Source organism: Palaemon carinicauda, chromosome 42 (genome assembly GCF_036898095.1).
Source record: "Palaemon carinicauda isolate YSFRI2023 chromosome 42, ASM3689809v2, whole genome shotgun sequence".
Taxonomy (NCBI): domain Eukaryota; kingdom Metazoa; phylum Arthropoda; class Malacostraca; order Decapoda; family Palaemonidae; genus Palaemon; species Palaemon carinicauda.
Genome location: NC_090766.1, coordinates 5506386 through 5534183, shown reverse-complemented (window position 1 = coordinate 5534183; position 27798 = coordinate 5506386). Strand labels below are relative to the sequence as shown.

Here is a 27798-nt window from a genome sequence, read left to right as displayed (position 1 = left end):
AAGAAAGTAGTTCGAGGTAAGTACTTCGTGTTGGAACAAATTCATTTTTACTTTTATCCATTACACAGTTCTGTCTTATGGGACTGCTCTAAGAGTAAGAGCCCTTGCTGGCATGAGGTTAGCTTAATATAAAACAGCAGTAACATTACTGTGTTTATTTGTTGATAAATTATCAAGATTCTAGCAGCTGGGAAATAGTTGGAGATGGTTTGGACATAAGGTGAGAAGAGCTTTGAAAGTTTAGACACATAAGCAGCAGGCGTAGATATACTGCAGCAGGATGAAGATCTGTAGGAAAAGATAAAAGCTAAAGAAGTGTTAATGATGATGAAATACTGACATTAAAATCATCAGTAATGCAATAGTGAATGAAAATTTCGTGACCATATTTAATTGCCATTTAGATCCTGCTTTATCGGCTATTATAAGTGTTGCACTGGAATAAGTTGAAATAAGTGAAAGGGAGGTTTACAATAATTATGGACACACAATCATTATTTCATTGACTATTCCCCAATATTATAATTTTTTCATTGAACAACTATGTAATTACATATTTTCATAATAATGAGTGAATTTAACTGCAATGTTTGCGTTTAGGTCTAAAGTTTGAGTTTTTCTACTTTTCAGATCCAAATGATCTTGAAAATCATATACTATTTCAGTCAATACAACTTACTACACAAGCACCATGTACAATTTCAGTTGACTGTAAATAATTGAATTTCATTCAAATATGGGGTTTCATCAAATGTAATTGTTGCTACACAAATATCACATACAATTTCTATTGAACTTAGTTTCTTATATTTTTTAAAGTTCTACTCATCCATTAGTCTACAGTATATTATTAGATTTGCTGTTTGGTTCTATTAATAAAAGTGTCCCAGAAAATACTTATAACTTTTGTATTCCAGGTAAAAATGATGGATCTGTAAATGGAGTTCGATACTTTGCCTGCCGCCCAAAGTGCGGCATGTTTGTCAAACCAGAAAAGTTGCTATTAGATCGGCGAGGACGTGCAATGAGGACTGGCCGAAGTAATGGCAGTGGCCATAGTGGCCTTGGGGATATGAAACGTTCTCGATCCACTGCAGAGAGGCTTAGTGATGTGGGCATTAGGAAGAGTACTAGTAAAAGTAATATAACTTAGTTTTGTATGCTGTACATAATCACGAAGCATGTACTGTAACGTTACTTTTCCTAGTTTCACAAGTAGTCAGATTTAGCATAGTCTAAAAGCAGCACCATCACGTGAAAATACATAACGGAAAGAAATCCATTGCAATATGACGGTTTATACTGCTCATCTTTACACAATATTTTATCATTTTAACAGTTGCATTTAATTGCATGTGCTGGCTCTTTCTTGCCCATTGATACCTAATTAAATTCACTTATATTTCAGTGGATTTTACATCAATAGTCTTGAATGCAATTGTAAAGACATTATTTAAAATATCTTCGATAGACTTTACACATTTTATGTAATATTTTTAGTAGTCCTGTCATGCAGTAGTTGACACATCACTACATTCAACGGTAATAATTTCCTCTTTCTTTTATTGTCATGTCTATGCTTTCGTAGCTTATAGCAATGCCTGATGTATTGTAATATGCATGTTTTGTTTTTTCTGATATTTTTTTTTCAGTTTATTTCGAGTTAGCTTTCAAACTCAACGGCACATTCCTTTTGATGTAGTAAAATAGAAACTCTTTACATTTGCAAACTGCATGGTAGTGGTAGATGTTTCCTGCCTTCCAATTATTCAAAAGTAGTTGTCTAATTGCCATTTACTAATAGTACAATGTTTTATTCAATGGATGTGAAATTTGTTACATATCTCATTGAAGAATTTTAATATTTGGATATAGTAGAAGTTCTCAGAAGCAAGGATGAACTGTGAGTGTTAATTTGAATTGTTTTCCATGAAAGCAATGGTATTTAATACATTTTGAATAGTTTTCAGAGAATTCAGAGAATACTTAGATTTAAGTATGTTTAAACCTTACACGAAAGACCAGAATATCAGTTTAAGCAAGACAGAAATGATAGGTGCAAGAAATAAAGGGAAATCAGTAGATAAATTGGAAGAGTAAATAACCAACTGACGTACAGTACTTTCATATGACTGGAGTAGATATAGGGATTCAGAGTTTAATTTCAATAGTGGGAAATTTTACAAAGTTCATGATACTAATGTCTCAAAGGTTTGGTTGGATGTATTGCAGAGTAAAATAAAAATGACACTGATACTTGGAAGTTGAGTACTTTTTCTTAGTTACGCTGATAATATTAATTTCTGAAACCGTAATTACTATTTTATGCAATCGATGAAACTAGAATGACTTTTTGGGGACAGCAGAAAGACTTTTCGATACAGCTAAGTTTGTTTAGGAACAAAACCCTTATTTAGGTGAGATTGACAATAAATGCAAGTTGTAATATAAAATTGTGATCAGAACATTCATGAAAAGTAGGGGGTAACAAAAACCTAGATTCATGTGTTTTAGGGGAATGTTTCCTTTTTGTATTGACATTGGAGTGTAAGATAAAAATGAATGCTAGGATATTTGCTCTTAGTATTGGTAATACTGTAAGTGCAAAATGCTATTAAATGTAACAGGTGAAAAAGTTAAAATAATTTGAGACATAATGACAAACTTAACTAGGCTTTAACATCTTTTTGGTACACATTTCAGTAACAGATTGATGTCAAAATGTGAATAATTACATATTTGTAAGTCTAACCCTCATTGATACCAGTTTAAGCTAAATTAATAATTCCCCTTTGACTGCAGTAGTGGCAGGTGGGCACAGAATTAGTAACATTTACTAAAATGTAAACCTTTATACTGAGAATTCTTTCACCCTGTAAACTGTACGGAAATTAACGTGTCTATCACAGTGTAATTCTTTGTGGTTATGTCTTTGTTCTCTGCCTTTCTCTTCCCTTTAAAGAAAAAGAAATGTGCAATGATTTCATGAAGAATAAGATTAGTAGTATGGTATACTATAAACTGGTGTTTATGCTTTGACTGGCTGTTTCTGGTAAACCCTTTTAACAACAGCAATGTTCTTTTCTTGGTAGGGGATAGATTAAAGCTAAGATTGAGCAGCTAACTTAAATAGTAGTTATTTGATGGCTCTTTTAAAAGATGTGGTACAGCTTTGAATTTTTATGTGGTGTGCTAGGGCGGTTTATGCTTTTTATCATGGGCTGTGGATTCTCTCCCTGCTATGGTTCTCTGTAGCTTGATCTCTTTTGTGTGTTCTCAGGTGAGGGCCTAAACAGCATGAGACGCTCCAAAAGCAGAGGTGAGGGTCTATCCTCTCTCTCCGACCGCTCAAAATCCACCATGTCTCGAATTAGAAAGTAAAGGGCAAGATTAAAGTCATAAAAAAAATGTTTCTAGTTTTTAAGGCTGCTATAAACAGGGTGCATTTTGTCAGCTACTTGTGTGCCAACAAATGATACAGTACAGTCATAGGTACTTTATACCAGATATCACCTCTGCTTCATTCAAGTCAATACTGTTTCTGCTATGGAGACAACATTATGAGAATAAGATTAGACAAATACAAAACTGGCATATGCACAAGTATGAAAGCAGTCGTGCTCCTAACTTCCATCAAGTGTTACCCCGCGAATACGTCCCTGTTATCCCTCCATTGCGAGATCCTCATGTATGTTAGTATAGATGGTACTTAACCTGCTTCATTTTAAAACTCACTCTGTAACAGAACTTTAAAAAGTAGAAGTTTTCATTGTGAAATGATAATCTGATTTCCATCCCCTAATCTTTGATCATAGTACTCCAGTAATCTCTCTCTGTGCTGTAACATAGGAGAAGGATTGAAACCCTTTATCACTGAATAAAATTCTAGACTGCAGTTGAAAGAACATATTTTGTATAACCTTTTTTTGCAGCTCGGACAACTGAATGAAAGAGCTTCCTCACAGCTATGCATGGTTTAACTTGTTAATAAAATAAACTTTTGATAATTTGTTACTGTAAATACAAGCTTATTCAGAAATTTTCATTAAGGATAGGCCTAGGCAAGAGTAGCAAGGAACAAGCGACTTAAAACTTAAATGCAGCCAAAATTATGTTTATACTTGAAAGGCTATCTTGTGATTAGCATCTGGAATTCATGTTCTTCCAAAATACCATCTTCAATACATGTCATTTTGAGCTAATACTGTAAATGGACTGTGCTTCCATAGCAATAGTTTAGCATTTGTATACATTAACTTTGCTTTTTTTTTAACAGAATTGGTTTACCCTAATAGTATATAATGAAAGCAATATACAAAAACGTGTAAAAAGTGTCTACAGCACGGAGAGAGACTGTTGGGACCAAACTCACATTTTGAATTAAGAAAATGAAATAATTTTTATATTTTGGTTGTTCATTTATGTGAAGTTTTATTCCTTTCACATAATCCCCTTATTTTGTGAATTGATTCCATCGTCCATTATAAATATTGTGTAATACTATCTCATACATTAAAGAAATGTGTATAGTTCAAGGTGTGTACACATTTTCACTGGCAGCATAAATTGTACAATAGTGATATTTGCTTTCTGTGTTAGAATTGCTGAATAGATATAGCTTACGTGACTTATATAAGAATTGATTATTTCAACATCATTATATATATATGCTGATTCTATATATATAAGTTATTTATTTATTAATGGAATAATCACTCAAAAGTCATGTGCTTTGTTTAATTTGGATTTTTAAGTTCCACATATATTACTGATAGTTAATTGTTTTGCCAGCCTGATTGTACATAAAAACAAATTGTAACTATTTTCAGTCATTTTGTTGCCATATCTTAGTTGTACAGTTAATTTTTTGATCAGATATGTGATCATATTTATAAATATTAAAATATATAAATATATATAATATATATACACACACTAGATATACAGTGCTTTCTGTTTAAAAAGTGTATGTAAATTATGAGGATGTAAATGCGATTTTAGTACAGTAGTTTTATTGTTTTTATATAAGACTGCTATACTGCTTGTATAGGAGTTTTTCCCTTCCATTTTAGTCATAGCTACCATTCTACATTTGCAAAGCATTGCAGCCTGTTATGTTTATTGCTCTTAATTTTTGCAGTTCCCATACTACCACCTTGATAGTGGTTACATTTATTTATTTGTTGCATTGTTAAACAGGCTCACCTAACTTGCTGGCTGCAAGCTAGAGTTCAGCTAATCTGTCAAAAGATAATTTTTTCCCTGTTCAATAACTCGAGATTTGAATTTTTAAAAATTTTGTTCTTCATATACATCCAGATAGTACCTCACCTCACAAGATTTTGAACATTTCCTGCAGCGAAAATGACAAATTTCATTTGTACAGTATCAAATACCTACTACATCTGTATAGTGTAGAATAATTTTTACCAGTGACAGGAAACTAAGGAAAGTTTCTCTTTCAATGAAGATATTTTAATATTCTTGAAAATCATTAAGTTGGTAATATAAAATTTTCAGAATATGCTTTGTAAAAAAATATAAGAACCCCTCCATGATATATGAGGAGAACGTCCATCTTCTAGTAAACTCTTCATTTTCCTCTCTTGTTTACAGATGTGTTTGAAATGGTTGTGGGATAAATCATTGATTTTGATTATTGTTTATACTGAAAATTCAGGAAGTGTTGTTACATTATATAAATATATATTATCATTCAACATTAGTGAATTTATCCCATTACCCCCCTCTGTAGTATTAAGAAATCCTTTACACTACATTAGCTACTGTACTGATATACTACTGGAGATCCTACATATTGGGTCTAGCATAGATTGTGTTGGTGTCCTTCACTTTCTGATTTCAACATATCTTGTTCATAATTTTATTCTGTTATGTAGTATCACCATGAAATTTCTTTTTGAAAAAAAAAATACACCAGAAGCGTTTTTTACTACAATAAGGACATTTTGAATAGGCTTGTGTCATGCGTACTGCATTGAGTCCTTGTCATAATTCTTTTGTGAATAGGTTGTCAGTCATTAAAGTGGTAGATGTATCCATTCCCTTATTAAGAAAAGCAAGTTTTTAATTTTAGTACATGTAAATAACTATTTAGTAAATACTGTATGTATGGGAGATATTTCCATTTAAAAATCTATGTTACTGTGATAAAAAAAAATTTGCCCATGTATCAGGAGAAGGAAAGCAAGAAGTACCATCCCTCTTGTCAAACCATCACAAATCCTTCCTGTGTATTTGGTCACTCTAAGTGATCACGGCTGACAAATCCACGTGACACGTCAGCAAAACTTTCTTTTAAGGTTTCCCACTAATGTTACATCCATACTGTTCAAACAGAGGGGTTACTATAGGAGGATTATATTCAAATTCTGTAATTTATGCATAATCCTTTAACTTGGCAATACTTTCAACATTGAAATGGAAGTATTTTAGTGTGGAGTTTTAAAAGTGCAGAGTGACAGGTCTGTGCTGTTACTTTGCCATTTCATGGCAAACCAGACTTTCAAGTCATTATAGACAATGCTGGATTTCCTGCAAATGTTGGGTATTCAAAACATTCCTTAAGTGGAATAAATTGGGCTAATTGCCCTCGCTAAGTGTAATAAATGGTGAATCCCTTGAAAAAAATGTATTTCATTACCCCAGAAATTATTGTTCGTATGTCTATTTAAATTAACGGATGTGTTTGATAAATAAAAAATGTCCACTTTCTTATATCAATAGAGAAAATTGTTAAAATGGAAAATAGTTTGGTTGGCAACATAAAGAAGTCTACAACAGAAGTGCAAATGAAGAAGTAGCAAGAAGAAGAATACTTTCCATAATGAGTTTGTAGACCCTGAGAGTGCATTACCAAGTACCGAGATAAAGAAATATGGCTATTATGAGGGGTGACAATGCTGGAGTGACTGGGTAACGCAAGTTCTACAGTGAAGTTAGGATGGATGGACATATTTGGGACCTATAGCCCACTGCTAGGGGACAGAATTTGGGTAAAGTAGCCCAATGCTGGTAGGAGATAAGATTTGGGCCCTATGCCCCACTTTGGGGGTGGGGGGGTGGGCCGTAACTGCCTGGGGCTGAGAAAGCTATTGAAAATAAGAGGTTCAATGGGAAAAACCTAGTTGTTGCATTGTAAAGAGAGCTTGGTCAACAAAACTGGAGTAAGTGGGAGGTAAATGAGATGGCTAGAAATTAAGTCCAACTAGGAGCCTAAGGGCTACTGCTAAGACCCTTTAGTAATGGCCTCAAAAGCACAGAGTGAGAGGCATACATATCAGAAGATGAGGTAAATGTTGATGTCCATATAGGATTAGCTCAGCCCTTTGCTAGCTTTCTCAATAAATGACTAAGCTTCAAAGGATTGGTGAGTGAAGAAGGAGCAAAGGAAGCAGTGATACAAAAAGTGGTTGAGTGGGGGATGAATGTAACAAGGTGTTACAAGAGGCCTTTCAGGCCTAAGTGTTGGGCCTGCCAGCCAAACTTCATAAATCCATTCACCTATAATAAGGCCCATAGATTTATAGAAGCGAGGGAATAGATGGGGCGGGACATAACTCATTGAACACTTTTAAAGGTAATTAGGTAAAAGCCAACAAAGAAACTAATTATGAAGGTTAAAGATTATTCTTATTAACATGAATGCCCAAGAAAGAAATGAAAGGCAGAATCTGTCGTCTCTTTTGTGTGTACAGTGTTGGAGATGGTGATAATGAAGGCAGACCCCTAGCAATGGCTGTTCTATTCACAAACCTTTCGTACTTTTCCAATAATTTCCTATTCTGATACAATTTCCATTCCTTTTGAAGGGGAATTACAGTTTCCATAAAGTAACTTCACAGAAATATGAAGTAAAATAAAAAAATAAAAAAAAGCTTACCTGAAAGATCCAACACTGGTTCTCAGTCTATGATAAAATAACCATTACACTCTATCATGAAATATCCAGCCAGCACAAATGTTCTTGAGGCAATGGGGATGGATAACTGAACTATTAGTTATAGTTGATGAACGGTTACTAACTGCTGCCATTTTGGTACAATTATGGCTGTTGCTTCATTACTGTATCGAGAAGTAAAATCATGAGACAGACGAAAACGAGAATAAGCACATTCAAAATAAGTATTTATAGAAGCCAAAAGATAATAATGGGTGATTAGTAATTGCTAAGTTGTTACTCAAGAAAAAAAATATTAACTTTGTACAAAAATTATGATAAAACAAATCAGTTAAAGGGTTATAACTAGAGAAAAAGCAAAGTAAATTATGGAAAGGCATATAAACTGAACTGGGTTGACATATATCAATATATAAAAAAAAATTAATCAAAAAGAGACACAGAGAATGCAAAGACCTGGATTATGGAAATTAAAACCATGTTAACCTGAATCTCTTAATGTTTCCAAAAGCATCTCTAATTGTCGAGATTTAGTCAGAAAAATACTAACCTAACTGCATAGTAATTATTTATACGCAACTATGCTTGGTCAGCTTTTTCAGGTGAAATATAGGGACACCCACATTCCTTAAAACATGCAAGATAACGAAAGGTAAAATAAAAAGGATTAATTTCAAAACAATACATCAATCATATCGGCCCACATTCACAGTTTCCCATGTCCTAACGTCCACAATAAATTGTCTAACCGACAGAAGTACTGTAGTATGGTAGTATAATACTGCATGTACCACCACCTAGACTGTTTTCTATGAATCGCTTCTCTACCATGGGATGGGATTACGGTAACTATATCATACATATACCAAGGCACTTCTCCCAATTTTGGGGGGTAGCCGACATCAAACAAATGAAACGGAAAAGGAGACATCTCTCTACGTTCCTTCCAGCCTGACAAGGGACTCAACCGAGTTCGGCTGGTACTGCTAGGGGTGCCACAGCCCACCCTCCCCCGTTATCCACCACATATGAAGCTTCATAACGCTGAATCCCCTACTGCTCCTACCTCCGCGGCCTTCCAAGGCACTGGAGGAAGCAGCAGAGCCTACCGGAACTGCATCACAATCGCTCGCCATTCATTCCTATTTCTAGCACGCTCTCTTGCCTTCTCTCACATCTGTCTTCTAATCACCCAGAGCTTCCTTCACTCCATCCATCCACCCAAACCTTGGCCTTCCTCTTGTACTTCTCCCATCAAAACAAACAAAATAATTTCAAATTTTTCAATACAAACTCTATCATTATACCGTAAACTGTCATAGTATGGCCTGGCCTTCTTGTATATGGTGTTGGTATCCAGTGCAATGTTATTCCTACAGTCCCTTATGATAGATTTATAGCAGGGTGTTAATACCCGTTTTGCTGTCTTATTAAAAGTGACATTTGTCATCGTCCTTCTTGATGTAACTAATGGTGGATTCATTGATGGTGACCTACGTCAGAATAGCGTTCCCATCCTTAAACATGTCGAGAAGTTTTATCTTCTCTACTACAGTAAAGATCTTTCTGTGGCGGCCGATGTGGTAACGTCCCTGCTTGGTGATTGCCAGACTGGGGTTCAAGTCCCGCTCAAACTTGTTAGTTTCTTTGGTTGCTGCAACCTTACCATTCTTGTGACCTAAGGATGGGGAGTTTGGGGGAGCATATAGGTTTATCGGCTGAGTCACCAGCAGCCATTGCCTGGCCATCCTTGGTCCAAGCTTGGCTGGAGAGGGGGCTTGGGCACTGATTAGATGTAAATATGGTCAGTCTCTAGGGCATTGTCCTGCTCGATAGGGCAATGCCACTGTCCCTTGCCTCGGCCATTCATGATCGGCCTTAAAAAAAAGCGGAGTGATGCCATGTGCATACATATACAGTAAAAGCAAACTATAACGTGGTACACAGAATGTTGCAATTAGCTTGAGAATGATAGTGCGGTGGTCTGATTGGTAGCGTTTCCCCTACAGGCCAATAATGGGCCATTCATGATATCGTCTTAGCATAGTAGGCCATTCATCCCACTGTCTGAGCTTCGTTTTCCATACAGTTGCGTGATTCTCTGTATCACATATGGTACACTAAGAATTTTCTTTCTATATATTTGATTTAATGTGTATTATGCAATTTTTACTGTACTTTTATTTATTAATTTACTGTCCCAAAAATTACTATTATTAACACGAAAATCATTAAAATAAAAAATATAAATACGTATCGGCCAGCAGAATCCTGCGATGTAATGAGTTGTCGGCAATGCAGATATACATACAAATAAAAAATCTCTGATGTGCTCAGGTCGGAATAGGTGAACCGCAATATGGAGGGGGATTATTGTACTCTTATTAAAGGGCAATACCAGCCGAACTCGGTTGAGTCCCTTGTCAGGCTGGGTGGAACAGAGAGAGGAGACATCCCCTTCTTTTGTTTCATTTGTTTGATGTCGGCTACGCCACAAAATTGGGGGAAATGCCTTGGTATAAGTATGTGTATGTATTAAAGGACAATGGTTTGTGTTCGTATGGGAACAACTCACATTTAATGAATTATTATTATAACTTCCAAAGCTACAACCTTAGTTTGAAAAGCAGGATGCTATAAACCCAAGGGCTCCAGCAGGGAAAAATAGCCCAGAAATAAATACAGTAACTACAAGAGAAGTAAAGAACAATTAAAATAAAATATTTCAAGAACAGTGAAAACATTAAAATAATCTTTCATATATACTATAAAAATTTCAAAACAACAAGAGGAAGAGATATAAGATAGAATAGTGTGCCCAAGTGTACCCTCAAGCAAGAGAGGTGGAAGATCATGGTACAGGAGCTATGGCACTACTCAAGACTACAGAACAATGGTTTGGAGTGCCCTTCTCCTAGAAGAGCTGTTTACCATAGCTAATGGATCATGTTCTACCCATAAATCTATTTTGCAATAACATCTGTATTTTAGGTTGGAATTTCTTAAACCTTACGCTTTGTTACATAATAATTATGGTAGAGGGCAATTCTACTTCCATTTTGCAGAATGTTCTTTTCAAGGATACCTATCCTAGTACTTTCAACCACTTCTGGCCTCAAATTCTGTTTTTCATTCAAGAACAAATGACAGGCTGACCCTATGCAATTCTAAAATTTCCATTTTGGTTTGTGTTACACAGTAATGAATAAAAAAAATGATGGAAGAAACAGTCTAAAGCATCGTGAACTGTTTAATCAATGTTAATCACTTCCTGAAGCACAATACACTCTTTTTAAGTAGTAATATCTTATGAATCTCATGGCCCATAATTAAAAACAATAATTAAATTTGCTCAACAGTTTTAACAAGATTTTAGAAAGATAACTTTCAGAAAATACATCATTTAAGATTTTTAATTATTTCAACTCGCCTATCCGGGACTTCTATTGTCAAGCATAACACGACCATTCCTGTAGGATTCTCTCGACTGTACACTGTAAAATGTAAACAACCTTTCAAAGGATTGTAAATGGGCTTATTCAGTTTTAAGGATGATGTACAAAATTACGAATCAGTAGGACAATCAAGCTTTGAAACCTACTTCATAAAAAATGGAAGAAATTTACAAATTTCAATTTGTTACATCATAATCTAGTATAACTTTTGCATTACAAAAAAAGGTATTTCCTGAGCAAACTGACACAACTGCTTCAGCAACAGCAAAGATAATTAATTCATATTTCCATCTAATATGAAAAGACGTTCATTAATCTCACGTCTTGTGCTGAATGATCTGATTTTACAAGATAACGTTATTCAATATATAAACTTGTGCTTATTTGGTTACAATGCTCAAAATTCAAAGCTTAAATATACAAAAGACATAATTCTAAAACCATTAAAATTTCCAATTTCATCAATCATGGGGACAATCAAATGCTTGATGCAATATTCTCCCAGAAGGGAACCTCCAGCTCTTGTCAATTCCTCTATACATTGGAATGTTTCTTTATACAAAAATTAAGACAAAATGCCAAATGACTGCCAAGGGACTTTTAAGGAAGAGAAACTACAACTGGTAATGCAACAAACTGAAGAGACCAATGGCTTATCATATTGTATATAATTGCAATCATAATATATCGAAGTACAATGTAACCAGCCATTCTCTTATTAACCCTTATACCCCCAAAGGACGTACTGGTACGTTTCACAAAACCCATCCTTTTACCCCCATGGACGTACCGGTACGTCCTTGCAAAAAAATGCTATAAAATTTTTTTTTTTCATATTTTTGATAAATTTTTGAAAAAATTCAGGCATTTTCCAAGAGAATGAGACCAACCTGACCTCTCTATGACAAAAATTAAGGCTGTTAGAGCAATTTAAAAAAAATATACTGCAAAATGTGCTGGGAAAAAATAACCTCTTGGGGGTTAAGGGTTGGAAATTTCCAAAGAGCCTGGGGGTAAAAGGGATAACAACAACTATACAAATAGAGTATGGGACCTACTTTTTAACAATCTATCAATAAAAAGGGTTATTACCATAAACACTAAAGAGAGCCTTCAAAACTTTACTGAAAAATACTTCATACGGAACAATTAAAATTAGTTTCTAAAACTGGACCTTAGAATACAGTATAAAAAAACAACAGGAAAATTACCAATGATTTCTTCAGAAGACTAGCTCCTATACTTGCACTTTCAATAAGTTAAGTCTGGCACTTCATTCGATGCTGAATGTACAGTAATGCCTCGGATTTCGATTACCTCAGAACTCAAACAATTTAGGAATTGAAAAAAAAAAATTAAAAAAATAGTTTTCCTAGTGATACAACAAAAATTTGGTCAAACAATTTGAAAGACCTGGAAAACATCTTTCGGTAAACATTTTTGTTAACTTTATTGATTTTGGCTCCTAAAAAAAAAATGTTAGTAATAGCAGTGATAAGGCAAAAAGGAGGACTTTCAGAACTACTATAGAACTAAGAAATGAGATACAGTAATTGAAAAGGCGATTGCAGATTATGAGAAAAAAAAGTTGAAGCTTTTTTATATCAAGATCTTTTTATTGTTTACTTCCATTCTAGCATACTCATTTTGGCTTTGATATGATTATAGATACAGTATTTTTAATTTGTTTCAGCACTGTATGCTTAGGAGAACAATAACTGACAAAAAAGGATAAAGAGATGACTCGGAAGTTAACCAAAACACAATATTTCATTATTGTACTTTTCTGTAAAAAGTCTTCACTAAAAAATAAAGCACTACAGATATGCATGCGACTACAAAATCACAAAACATAAGATTTCTTAACTACTGTATTGCTATTTATGCCAGCAATTGCACAGTAAAGAGTAGCTCCATAATTTTCCACGGTATGGGTTGCAAAATAATAATAATAATATTAATAATAATAATAACAACAACAATGATGATAAACAACAATAATGATGATAATAAAATTGGGAAATGTGAAGAGCTTACTAAAACCCGTTTTAAAAGAATTCCCGTACAAATCTTAAACAATTAACCCTTTTACCCCCATGGACGTACTAGTACGTTCTTGCAAAAAACTGCCATTTAAATTTTTTTTTTTGCATATTTGATAATTTTTTGAGAAACTTCAGGCATTTTCCAAGAGAATGAGACCAACCTGACCTCTCTATGACGAAAATTAAGGCTGTTAGAGCAATTTAAAAAAAAATAAATTGCAAAATGTGCTTGAAAAAAATTAACCCCTGGGGGTTAAGGGTTGGAAATTTCCAAATAGCCTGGGGGTAAAAGGGTTAAGTTTATAACATATGTACCCAACAAATGGCTACTCATTCTTCGTTTTATATCAGGGGTTAGACCAACTTCAAGTAACTTAGAATTTGGAAGATAATGAACACTACTGTACAGTATTTCAATTACGATGAAATAGAAATGCACACAACCGATACTTTAAAAAAGAAAACATTAAACATTTTCATAAATAAGTTAAATGATTATAGCTCATCTATCCTATAACGTAGTTTATTAGTAACCAAAGCACTGAAAGCCAACAGTTTTTATAAGAAAGAATTGATCATTCACGTGAAGATTTAACAAGGCTGGAAGGAGTACAAAGTAAGATTCTTCAGTATAGGCATTTTAAACAGATCTATGTTTCAACTTGAGGAAAAAAGTACTGCTATGAGTATAGTGTCGTACAGAAAAAAAAAAAAATATTCCATTTTTAATTTGGATGTCTATTCTAATGAGGCCAAATAAACTAGGAAATGTGTACTTTTATGCAATGACAACTGGATTCAATTTTTTATTTGAATGTTTATTCTATTCTAATGAGGCCAAATAAACTAGTTAATGTGTACTTTTATGCAATGACATATGGCTTCAATTTTTAATTTGAATGTTTTTTCTAGTGAAGCTAAATAAACAAGGAAATTTTTAATTTTATGCAGTCACAACTGGCAAAATCAACATAAAGCTATAACAACCATACTATATCATTATTATAATAAGGCATTTCTCTTTTAACATCACAAAATTCTCATCGGTAGCAGACTCTTGACAATTATCACAAAAGGCAGCAACCCAATTCCCTTCAGTCTATTCGGACTCAATTTCTTCGAGCGAGCGATTCCACGAAATACATAAAGAAAATTAAAATGGTGGTAAGTTACAAACTGAGTTATCGCATATTAAGTCTACCAGAGGATTCGACCATAATCTTATTTTACACCAATTGTACCACTCGTTGGCCTGAAGCCCTTCCCATGGAAACTGCAACGTCCCCTTACACGGGCCCTTTCCTTGTGATCCGACGCAGTCCGAAAGCATTCCTACTAAACATTAGTGGCAAAGATCAATGGAGACCCAGTCTTCTTTGCCACAAATGTTTAATAGGAATGCTTTCGGACTGCGTTGGATCACAAGAAAAGGGCCTGTGTAAGGGGGCGTTGCAGTTTCCATGGGAATGGCTTCAGGCCAACGAGTGGTACACAATCCGCTAGATTTAGTTGAAAATATCGAAGACAACTTAGTGCAAAAATCTCAATTCTATTCTATCTCCTAATTGATTCTCTAACAAACTAAGCGAATCAATCCAGAAAGCTCTTTTATTACATACAAGTGATTAATCCGATACCCAATCTCTGGGGAGTAACTTGTGCTATTTTGTTTCTGTCATTGATTCACATTTAATGTAACCCTTTCTCCTTTTTGTACCTGAAGCTTATATAAATAAGCCGTACAGTACAGCACATTCTTTGTCGACCTCTAAACACAATCATAAGACACTGTATTTAGCCTTATAGAATAGTGATTACAAAATTACATTTAATACCTTATCACATGAAATGCATAAGCACCAAACATAAACAAACAAAACTTCAAGTGTTCATTTTATGATAGCTACCGATATGCTGTACACAACCATTTCCGAAATTCAATCCCATACATTGTATCGTTTTACATGGCTTTACCCTTTGAAAATGTTCAAAATATATGGCTAAACATTCTTCTATGGCACCTATTGAATGATTCATCCTCATTCCTTAACCCTTTTACCCCCAAAGGACGTACTGGTACGTTTCACAAAACCCATCCCTTTACCCCCATGGACGTACCGGTACGTCCTTGCAAAAAACTGCTATTTAAATTTTTTTTTTGCATATTTTTGATAATTTTTTGAGAACTTCAGGCATTTTCCAAGAGAATGAGACCAACTTGACCTCTCTATGATGAAAATTAAGGCTGTTAAAACAATTTAAAAAAAATATACTGCAAAATGTGCTTGAAAAAAAATAACCCCTGGGGGTTAAGGGTTGGAAATTTCCAAATAGCCTGGGGGTAAAAGGGTTAAAATAAAAGTCTTTTCACTAAAATTTTCACGTTTTCTGATTTGCAAATTCTGCAAGCCTCAAAATAGTACTCAATATCTACAAATTAACTATACCAGGGATACTTACCTCTCTCTCTGACTAGTAACAATCGGCTCTTTACTATGCTTTAACATTGTCAGTCATCATTAGCCATTTTATAACAAAGCGGTCTCCTACTCTTGCCCACTGAAGTCCAGGTTCCTCTCACATCTCTGTCAGCAAAGAATTATTAATTTCTATTCCCTTTCATATAACGACAATCCATATAAATACACTACCTATGCTCCCTTCTCATCAAAAGCTTGATTTCTTTAAAAACAAAAATATTCTCATCACCTCTTCATAACCACCTTTGGCCTAAGCATTAATATCACTCAACAACGATGGCAAATATCATCGACAAGAATCTAGGTTAAGTATCAACACTTTCCGTGCAACAATGAGTTTCTATGACTGGTACCTCCGGGTAACTTCATCAAATATTATGGAAATATGAGTAATAATAAAGAAGGCATATTGCACAATATAAATTATAGCCAAGATCAAAAATAATTTCCCACTTTCCTTCTTGCTATCTTTAGCATAATTTCTTTAAATAGGAGTCGTCATAACAATAGCTTCCTGCAAACACCTGTGCAATTTTTACGTCAAGTCAAACGTTAAAGAAATTTGTTACTCAATGAAACTCCTTCTTCAACATGAGCATTGCCATCAGAGTTAGTAGCTATATTTCCCACACCACATTCTGTGAAGTAGGTTTCTAACACCCATACAAAACTCAGATACAAAGAATATCGTTAGAAAAAAATATCTTTTGAAATATATAAAACTAAAATTATCATGTATTTGGCTCATCTAATGTCAAGAAAGGGACTTCAGGGTACAGCTGGGGTCTAATAACAGACTGCCACGTCCAACGCAGTGATGCAAATATCAGAGGAAGGGACAGTAACAGGAGGAGGCCTCCCATCACATAAGATGCGATGGTTAATCCGTCAATCATGGTTGGCATGTATACACAAGATGACCAATCTGTTGGTAGAACAAAATTAAAAGATCCTATTATTAACGGGCCAGTAGACTCTTCAGAATTACCCTGAATATATCTAAACAAAAATTAGATTAAATGATAATCTGACTTTATTTACTAAACTCTGACTTTAATTTAATTGGTGACAGAAGCAATGGGTTAATCCTAAACAGTACTACTTTGATTCCATCAAACATTATTAATCAAGGGTTGTGATTAACTTATGCCTTCTAGGTCAATGTCATTCATTTCACAGATTCTTCTGTTACTATAAGGACAGCTTGCTGTGGGTGGCAAATTGTTTCACAAACCACAGCATATATGAAAAACAAACAAATTTAAAAAATAACATGTATTTTTCCTACCTATACAAATGTAAGTCATTTAAATGGGTTTACTCTGTTGCTGTTTGGCTATTACCAGAATTAAAGGAAATCGTAGGATTCTGGTAATATTGTATGGTTGCCAGGATCCCACCCAAGCAGGGAAGGAGTGGCTGAATCAGCGAGACTTGCCTCACCTGCACATGGTAATGAATGAATGATTTAAAGTTTTCAGGCATCCTGACATCTAAGGTCATTGACGCCGCTGCACATGGTAAAGACTTGAGGGATGGATGAGGCATATGAATTAAATGCCTCAGGTTTGTATTGCTAAGACAAATACAAATTATTTCTAAAATTTGTAGCTTGTTCCTATGCGAAGTTAACCTTTGTCATTTAAATAGAAGTCAACCATAGGTGGGAGGAAGTCTCAGTGAAAGACAGGGCGTATGTTTGACCCTTCACTCAAACGTTAAGAAATGCATATAGATTAAATGACTCAGTTTTGTATTGCTAGGACAAATACAAATAATTTTTATATGTGTAGCTTGTTCCCATGCGAAGTTAACCCTTGTCATTTAAATAGAAGTCATCCATAGGTGGGAGCAAGTCTCAGTGAAAGACCCTTCACTCAAACGATAAGAAATGACAAATTTGGAAGTAACTTGTATTTTTCCTAATGATACAAACCTGGAACTATTTATAGGGGATATTACTTTCATCTATGCCAAAAGCAATATCTCCTATAAATAGTGAGGATTTGTATAGAGTGACAGAACAATGACAAATTTAATTTGAATTTTTCCTAACGATACAAACCTATTTAACAGGGATGTACTTTCGGCAAAGATGGAAGACTAGCCATAAGATTTTTAGCGAGGTGTAACTACCCAACCGCTACTTAGCAGGGGTAGGGGGGCTAATACCAGCTACCCTGCTCACACACACACACACCGGTGTTGTCTCGTCGCTTTTGATTGCAGGCAGGACTTGCAAGGGGATAGGTGATGGCTGGCCAAATTTGTATGAAGAGATTAAGGATATCGTTAGGAATAATACAAATTACTTTAAATATATCATTTGTTCTAACACTAAATACAAAACCTTACTTTTTATTAGGGATGACTCACGCTTTAGGCGGGTGGAAGTCCTAATCAACAGGTTGGTTTTAGACCCGCAAAACTATGTGCATTAGCACGCTTTAGCAGCCTGAGCAGTCTGTGAGATTGTGTGATACTAGCAGTGTGACTAGTCTAGGTAAGAATTCTCAGAAACGTAGGAGTCTTTGGACCAACCATAGACGTTACACAATCCCACCTTGCCAGGGGTATGAGGACATAAGTATATCTCTCTATACCAGGTTACACAAGGGAAATGATTTTACCTGCAGACTTATCCATCAAGGAGCAGGAGGTATTTAAACCACTTGTTGTGCAGCTACCACAGGGCCAATGAAGAACGTCTCCATGTTACTGTGGGTCACGTCTTGCAGGTAGTGGGTGGTAAAGGACGTCTGATGCTTTCACACACCGGCTTGTAAGACCTGTGTCACAGTAGTTTTTCTTGAACACTTTGGACATGCCTATGCCCTTAACGTTGAAGGCTCTGAGTTGTCTCATCTGTAGAGAAGGATCGGGATTCAATGCTCAGTCTATGACCTTGCGAATCCAAGTAGAGATTGTGTTCTTGGTGATCCTCCTCTTGACCTTCCTCATACTGACAAAGAGTCCTGACACTCGGGGGCGAGCTGCTGCCATTCTTTTGAGGTAGTACCTAAAATTCCTCACTGGAAAAAATAACAGTTAATCTGGATCATTGGTTACATTACGAAGACTCCCAATCCGGAAGGTTCCAAATCAGGGATCCGCTACTCCCAGATTTTGAGTCTTAGCGACAAACTCAGGGACGAAGCCGAGTATTACCTCCCCCTATCCCCTTGAATGGGAACCATCGTAGGAAAGACCATGCAGTTCACTGGCTCTCTTGGCCGAAGCCAATGCAAGCAGGAAAACCATCTTCAAAGTCAGGTGATGATCTGATGCCTGGTGTAATGGTTCGTAAGGAGCACCCATCAGGGACCGAACGATGCAAACCACATTCTACCTGTACGTGTTGATAACTTCCTTAACCTTAATTGGTGGGGCAAGGATACAACTTAGAAAAGTAGGTTCTCAATGTCTATTAGAGTAAATACACAAGATACGTGGGACACGAGGAAAGATAACTTATCAGCTAAGGGGACGAAGACGAACAGACTGCATCATGGCAACACAACAGATGAGTGTTGCCAATGCTGACTCAATGTTGCCATATCATATCAATGACATTACAGGAGTTAATCTAATGATATGCAACATCTGAAATAATGGTTGAAAGTACATAATACAGTACAATAATGGTAATCATGATAATGCAGTAAATGGTACATACAATAATGATAATCATGACAATACTGGTACATGTGAAATGTGTCTTTTCATGTACCTACACCTCCCTCCCCCTCACGCTCGTAGTGCATTCTCGAGCGGACTCCTTTTCTATGAGTCTTTGGGAACGACGTGGATTCACTGGAGGAATGGTGACTAAGGACTCTCTTTCTGGGTCCTGGCAAGGGGCCACTGGGACAGGGAGAGAGGGGTCACTAATAGTGGGTGGCACTGGACGAAGAAATCGGCGATTACGCCACCACACACGACCACTAGGGAGACGAATTTGATAGTCTCTTGACTTTCCATGGCCCATGACAATGCCAACTTTGTCCCAACGATGAGAGGTCGGGTCTTGAATCCGAACTTGCTGTCCGACGCTCAACTTGGGCAGGGAGTGGGCATGCTGGTCATACTGGGTCTTTACCTGCTCGTAGCGGGCGGCAGCACGGCGGTCACAGTCTTCAGTCTTGACCTGCCACTCCTTGGAGAATGCATTTGGATGGGCAGGAATACATGACCTGAGAGGACGGCCATACAGGATCTGGGCAGGGGAGCGTCCTGTAAAGTTAGGAGTATTCCTGAGTTCCAGTAATCCACGGTCAAAATCTTCATTATCGATGTTACCAGACGGGGTTGTTTTCAGTATGAGGTGCTTAATTGACTTCACAGCGGCTTCGGCATGACCATTCGATTGTGGGTAGTGGGGTGAGGTTACCATGTGTCGAACTCCCCGTCTCTTCATGAAATCCTTGAACTCTGCGCTGGTGAATTGTGGCCCTCCATCTGTCCTAAGGCGAAGAGGAACACCAACTTCACGGAAGTAGCGGCAGAAGATCCTGATGGTATTAGATGCAGTAGTATCACCTTTGCAGGGGGCGACAACAGGCCATCCTGATAAGCGATCGACGACGACTAAGAAAGACTTCCCTGCAACAACAAAGAAGTCAGCTGAAACTGACTCAAAAGGTCTTGTTGGATTGTCGTCATTCAGTAGAGGTTCCTGCTGCTGAGATGGCTGCAATGTCTGACATGCCTCACAAGCTCCGACTGTATTGGCGATGTCAGAATCGATACCGGGCCAGAAAACTGACTGCCTCGCTCTACGCTTGGTTGCTTCCACGCCCCTGTGGCTGTCATGCAAGTGGGACAAGGTGCGGCGACGAAGGGCGGCAGGAACTACAACTCTTGCTCCATACAGGACGAGGTCACCATCGGCGTAGAGATCTGCACGTAGTTTCCAATATGGGAGTAAAGAATTGTGCAAGTCATATCTGTTGCGAGGGAATCCTGATGTGACACAATTGAGTAGACGCGTATACGAAGGATCTGTTCTCGCTGCGTCACGAAGATCCTGAAGTATCCGGTCGGCATCCTGAGCTGAAGACTCGTCTGAGAGAGTAACGGTGTTCATGGCTATAACAGTCCAAAGATGAGCAGCAGAAGAAGCACCTGAGATTTCGTCCTCCTGTGTGGGGTGGCTGACTGGGGCTCGAGACAATGCGTCTGAAACACAGAGCAACTTCCCAGCACGCCACACAGCTGTAAAGATGTAGGGCGAGATCTTCTCCTTGAGGCGCTGGAGACGAGAGTTCTCAATGGCATCCAGTGTATAACTGTTCAGAATAGGGATGAGGGGTCGGTGATCCGTCATCAGAGAAAAGTGCTGTAGGCCAGCTAGGTATAGCCTACACTTTGACATTGCCCAGACAACGGCTAGCATCTCGAGCTCAATGGTAGCATAACGTGTCTCTGCATCGGCGAGAAAACGAGAACCACACTGAACCAGACGCAGGTGTCCATTGCCATGGTCCTGCAGGAGAGCATATCCAATGCCATTGAGGCGTGAAGCGTCCGTCTGAAGAACGACGGGTAGGTCTGGGTCAAAGAGGGCGAGAACTGGTGGACTGGTGAGGGCTAACTTGACGCGTTGAAAGGCTTCATCATGGTCAGAAGTCCAGACAAATGTTCTCTTGGGACTCATCAGGGGGCGTAGAGGTTGGGCTGCAACGGATATGTCAGGCGTAAACTCTGCTAACTGGTTGACCAATCCCATGAACGATCTGAGGTCCGTCAGGTTAGCAGGGGTCGGAAAATCCTTGATCGCACTGACTTTCTGGTGGTCAGCCGAGATGCCGTCTCCTGAGAGCGTGTATCCGCAGAAGTTCACAGATGGGGCAGCAACCACAAATTTGTCCTTGTTGAGTGCGATCCCGAACTTGCGGCACCTGGTGAGCACTTCGTGGATACGTTGAAGGTGGGTAACGTAGTCTTCGTCGTAGAGAAGGAGGTCGTCTATCACCTTAACACAGTTTTGGACACCTTGAAGGGCCATATCACCTCGCAGGCAGAAGGCATCTCCAGTAGCTGCGAAGCCCATCGGTCCTCTGCAATGTATGAACCGACCATATGGCGTAATAAAGGTGGTTAAGTGACGATCCTCTTCAGCCAGTTCCATCTGCCAGTACCCGTAAAGAGCATCAGCTGTGGTGAAGAAACGAGACTTCCGGTCCACACTACGAATAGCCGTGTAGGGTGTGGGTGAAGGGTGGGCTGGACGAGAAACTTGGCTGTTCAGCTTTGTTAGATCGACGGTGATACGTACGCCTGTTCCATTCTTGGCGACGACGACAAGAGGGTGGCACCAAACTGAAGGGTCATCACCAGCTGGTTTGATTATCCCTTGGGCCACCATAGAATCAAGCTCTTCTTTGACTTGGTCCTTGAAAGCAAATGGAATCTGTCTTGGGGTGTGGATGGCGAAAGGCACTGCACGATCCTTTAGGTGGATTCTCATGGGAGGACCAGCCATAGGCTTGAGAGAAGCTGTCTTCAAATCTTCTTTCGAGACCAACACATCTTTAAATTCCCGAAGAAAGTATTCCTTGGCTGCTGAAGGGGATGTAGTTGCTGAGATGGGCAGCTCCTTGCGTCTATTGACATGCTTGACTTCTAAAATGGGTTTGGGGAAGTCTGGAGATATTATGGACAGTTCCTGGCAATGGCCATAGGATAAAAGTGGAACTTCCACATTTTCGTGAACCTGAATCCTGGCAAGACATGATCGCTTGCCTAAGGTAAGGGTAGCTTGTAATATACCCAAAGCAGGTGACATCGGAGATCCATCCGCTGTGAACGTCACATTCAGCGGAGGTGGTTGCAAGCTGCTCTTGGAGATACCCATGGTGTCTAAGTGTTGCTGTCCGATAACGGTGACGTCGGCACCTGTGTCAGGTAGCATCTTGATGCGAGAGTTAACATCGCCAGATGACAAGATGACACAGATAGGTTTGGGCGTCTTGGAGACGGTGGAAGGTGATCCTAAGCGACGACAGCTGGTCCGTGAATCTTGTTGCTTGTTGGGGACTGCAGAGGCACCACTGTTGCTTGAAGATCTGTCTCGATAACCATTTTTCTTGTTATCCATGCAGCATTTATCGAAGTGTCCAATACGGTGACAATGACGGCACTGGACTTTGCTGGCAGGACACTTCAACGTCCTGGACCAATGGCCAACACGGTCACAGTTTTTGCAAGTACTGTTGGCAGCAGGGCATTTATCAGGTTCGTGCTGACGGGCACAATACTGGCATAAAACGGCAGACTTAGAGGACTTCGGCGAAGGTGGAGGTTTCCCGCTTGATTTCTTGCTTCTCCTGTATTCTGAAACGGCACACAACTGGCTGGGTGGGCCACGTATGGCAGAAGTTGCAGTTTTAGCTGCCTCATATGATCGACAGGTTGTGACAAAATCTTGAAGAGGAGAGTTGGCGTCCAAGGCAATCAACTTCTGAACCAACTCTGCATCTCGAATGCCCATCAAGATAATCATTTTCAGCTGGGTCTCTTCACATGCAGCGGCATTACCTGGGCACAAATCAACTTCTTCTGCGATGCTTCGAAGTCTCACGTAGAAATCAGCAAAAGATTCTCCTTCCATTTGCTTACAGCTGAGCAACTCTCTTCGGCGAAGGACTTCATTCCTTAGTTCCTTAATGTGCAACTGTAGAGCATCCAGGACTTCGTCTACTGACTTATCTGTAGAGGGAGAAATCTGCAGTGTGTGTTCTAAAACACGCTGTGTTTCAAGGGTTAAACACATCCTCATCTGGATCATTTGTTTTTCACGTGGAAGCTTAGAAAGATCCACCATAACAGCGTAGTCATCCCACCGGCGTCTCCATTCCCTGAACATTTGGAATGTTGCATCTGCCTTCAGTGGGGGTGGCGTTTGGGCTGTTGCCTTCTGTGGAGGTGGAAGAGCGGGTTGATTGGAGTTAGAATTCACCTCTGTGCCAGGTGTATGGTTGCCTGGATGAGAATGGATGATCGGGGCAAGAGTTTGAATGAGAGCTGTAAATCTTGCATTTTCTTCTTCTCTTCTAAGATCATCCTCTCTTAGGCGAATTGCTTCTTGTTCCCTTCTTCTTTCTTCTTCACGTTGTCTTTCTTGTCTTCTTGCTTCGTCTTCCCTTCTTCTTCTTTCATCCTCATACAAGCGAGATTCCTCTAAAAAACGAATTAAAGCGAGGAAATCAGTCCCGGTAGCTTGAGAGGCAGACGGGGGGTAGTAGTGGGGACTCAAGAGTGGTGGGGAGCTCTCTCCAACACTCCCCCAACACTGTGGGCGTGGGCGGCATCGACACTGTGGGCACCCACATCGCTGAATGGTCCCTCTTCTGTGGGCTCTTCTAACTGTTCAGCAAGTATATCATTCGAGGCCATTATTACTTTCGATGTGCAGTGGGTAAAAATACAGTTCCAACAAAGTTATAAAAACAACACGGACTGTTTTAAAACACTAATAATAAGAAAAGTTTAAGGCAAGCAAGTGTGTGCGCATGTGCATGAATACGTCCGCCAGCGACTCCAAGTTGAGGGGAGCAGCAAGCAACTCTGCCTCAGGCACTCAGGCAGTCACCCCGTGACTATGAATGAGACCGGATGTGGTCACGCATGCTCCGACAGAGTCCCAACAGACTATTTGCTTGCTTCTTGAAATAGCACAGCAAAAACACTGGGACGTAAAAAAGAGAGCACCATAAAAGCACAATGCACTGCACAACACTTCACTGTTAACTTCCATCACTACACTGCACATGAAATATGAGTAAATCAAATTACAACGAATTCACATTTGAACTGAGTCCATTAATGGCGTCGGCTGGTTCCCGTTGTCCACGTCTTAAAAAAGTTCTCATAATACGACACTGTAAGTTCACTGCGCCATGTACGTGTTGATAACTTCCTTAACCTTAATTGGTGGGGCAAGGATACAACTTAGAAAAGTAGGTTCTCAATGTCTATTAGAGTAAATACACAAGATACGTGGGACACGAGGAAAGATAACTTATCAGCTAAGGGGACGAAGACGAACAGACTGCATCATGGCAACACAACAGATGAGTGTTGCCAATGCTGACTCAATGTTGCCATATCATATCAATGACATTACAGGAGTTAATCTAATGATATGCAACATCTGAAATAATGGTTGAAAGTACATAATACAGTACAATAATGGTAATCATGATAATGCAGTAAATGGTACATACAATAATGATAATCATGACAATACTGGTACATGGGAAATGTGTCTTTTCATGTACCTACACTACCGAGGTGGTCTAGCTTCCGACAGAGCAAGTAAGCTCGAAACTCAGTATGAGGAGAGACAACTCCAATGAAGAGGAAAAGTTAACTCCTTTCAGCCTAAAGGCGAGGCTCAAGGCCAAGCGGTAGCCTTTCACCGCTGAGACCAAGGAGTTTTTCCTCCCAATGGTATACAAGAACCTCCGCTATTGTTAGAATAGAGGCATCGAGGGGAGAGATACCCCTTCCATGACACCAACCACAGAAGACAGTCCACTTGGCTTGGTAAATGTCTGCTGAAGATCTTCCAGAGGTATCCAGACATGCTCTTCGCATCTTGTCGCAAAAAGCCTCTCTGTGAGAGGAGATTCTGGATAGTATCCAGGCATGAAGCCATAGGGATTCTACTGCTTTGTGGTAGATGTTCACATGTCGTCATCTGAGTAGATCGTTTCTGGGAGGGAGTTCTCTTGGGACCTCCGTCAGCAGCTGAAGAAGGTCCAGGAACCATTCCGAATGATGACATAGCGGAGCTGGGTCATTGCTAGATTTGTGGATGACTTTGCCTTGTTAAGCACCCTATTCAACAGGCAGAAAGGCGTAAACGTCGATAATGCTGGAATGCATCTTGCCAGAGAGCCTGAGGATCCAGGACTGGTGAACAGTAGAGCAGGAACCTCTTGTTTTGGGACATTGTGAACAGATCCCTTGTCGGAAATCCCACAAAGTTGTGACTTTTTTGGCTACTAGATGATTTAAAAACCACTCGGAACCCACTATATGAGTCGTTCTGCTCAGAATGTCCGCGAGCACATTCCTTTTGCTCGGAATAAAGCAAGCTGATAGGGACACGGAGTGGTTTTCTGCACATATTAGCATCTCCACAGCTAGATGGCAAAGAGGCTGCGAAAAGGTACCACCTTGTTCGTTTACATAAGCTACCACAGTGGTATTGTCACTTGTCAACACCCCCGAGTGACCCGCCAGGAACTATTGGAACTGTTGTAGGGCTAGGAAGGCTGACCTCATCTGTAGGAGATTTATGTTATGGTACCTTTTATACTCCGACCAGAGCCCAGAGACTGTGTGGTGCAGCATGTGGGGCCCAACCCTTCTTTTGATGCATCTCAATAGAGCATCAATTTGGGGGGAGGGGGGGGGGGAGATGAGAAGATTGACTCATTGGCGAAGATTCCCGTCTGCAACCCACCATTTCGAGTCCGTCTGCTGCTCGGTCCTATGTACCAGAGTATCAGGAGAGTCCTCGTGCTGAAGGACAAAGTGCCGAATGGACAAAGTGTAGAATGGACAAAGTGTCGAATGGACAAAGTGTAGAATGGATAAAAGTTAAAAAAAGAGAGAGAGATTGGATTTGATTATTGATTTTAGGCTTACGTCAAGCAATGGGACTTGAAGGTCATTCAGAAGATAGAGAGTTACAAGGAGTTATAAATGTTTTTTGAGTTGATTATCCAATTTAGGCTTACGCCAAGCACTGGGATTACAAGGTCATTCAGCGCTTTTAAAAAAATAAAATGGATATAGGATCATAAATATACATCATACATCAATATAAGCAATAAAAATTTATTTATGAGAAGACATAAAATAGGAAAATACAAATGTATTAATGTATTAAAAAAACTTGTAGCAATATTTATTTAAAGATTGTGAGCGATGGCTCGAAGATATTGTAACCCATCATTGACGTCATATGTATAAAAAATTCTAAGTAATTTTTATTTTTCCTAACATACTTACCGAGAACTACTTTCTTTGGAGTCACTTGTGATCTCCTCTCTATCGACCAAGGTTTTCGCGCCGTTACCCCCCTACTCCGTTCTCTACATAGGCCTACCCCCGCCGCCAAGGAATGCGCCCCGAGGGCAGGATCAGGGCAGGTCACTGCCTCGCGGGGTCATTCTCCTCATTAAGTTCATTGTATTAGCCCAACCTGGCAATGGAAGGATGGCACTCGGGGAAGGAAGGGAGGGCCATTACCCGAAAGTAGTTCTCGGTAAGTATGTTAGGAAAAAATAAAAATTACTTAAAATTTTTGATTTGTTCCAACATGAATACTTACCTCGAACTACTTTCTTTGGAGACTTATACTTTAGGAGGCGGGAGTGCTATTCTGACACTTGACTTGGCACGTAGGGCCTAGAGGGCTATGGAATGCGGGGGCCTATCAGAGTGCGGGAGTGAGGGTAACTGCGCAACCTTACGCTATTATCTAAGACTCACCTCTTGAAAAATTCTTCTGACGATTTCCTTCGAAGTGTAGTCGCGAAGAATGTGTTCATCGTTGGGGACATCCTCTGGCCTCACCGCTACACTGCTTGGAGGGCGGCAATGACTGTCCCAATGGAGAACCCGTCCAAGGATTTCCTTGAATAATCCTTGAGGTAGTGGGCAGTAAAGGTTGACTGGTTCGACCAAGTGCCTGCCTGCAGGATCTGCCCCACTGCCATGTTTCTCTCAAAGGCCAAGGAGGTGCTCAGACCCCTGATGTCATGGGGCCGGGGAGTGCCTGGCACTGCCATTTTATCCTCTTCATAGGTTCTAGCGATGACTTGTCTCAGCCAGAAGGAAATGGTGTTTTTGGAAACTTGCTTCCTATCAACACCTGTGGA

The 27798-nt window shown here is 38.9% G+C and overlaps 2 protein-coding genes across 2 annotated transcripts in view; one reads left to right on the top strand and one right to left on the bottom strand.

The window, feature by feature from the left end:
• Khc-73 (Kinesin heavy chain 73) overlaps window positions 1-5584 on the top strand; it is an 86808-nt gene extending 81224 nt beyond the window's left edge. Inside the window, 2 exon segments of the mRNA XM_068365450.1 lie at window positions 918-1139; window positions 3281-5584. Of these exon segments, the coding sequence (XP_068221551.1) occupies window positions 918-1139; window positions 3281-3381 (323 nt within the window). The 3' untranslated portion in view covers window positions 3382-5584.
• Window positions 5585-16472: 10888 nt separating this feature from the next.
• LOC137633306 (beta-secretase 1-like) overlaps window positions 16473-27798 on the bottom strand; it is a 49693-nt gene continuing 38367 nt past the window's right edge. Inside the window, exon 10 of the mRNA XM_068365528.1 lies at window positions 16473-16826. Coding sequence (XP_068221629.1) covers window positions 16633-16826 — 194 coding nt within the window. The 3' untranslated portion in view covers window positions 16473-16632. The remainder of the gene's footprint in view (window positions 16827-27798) is intronic.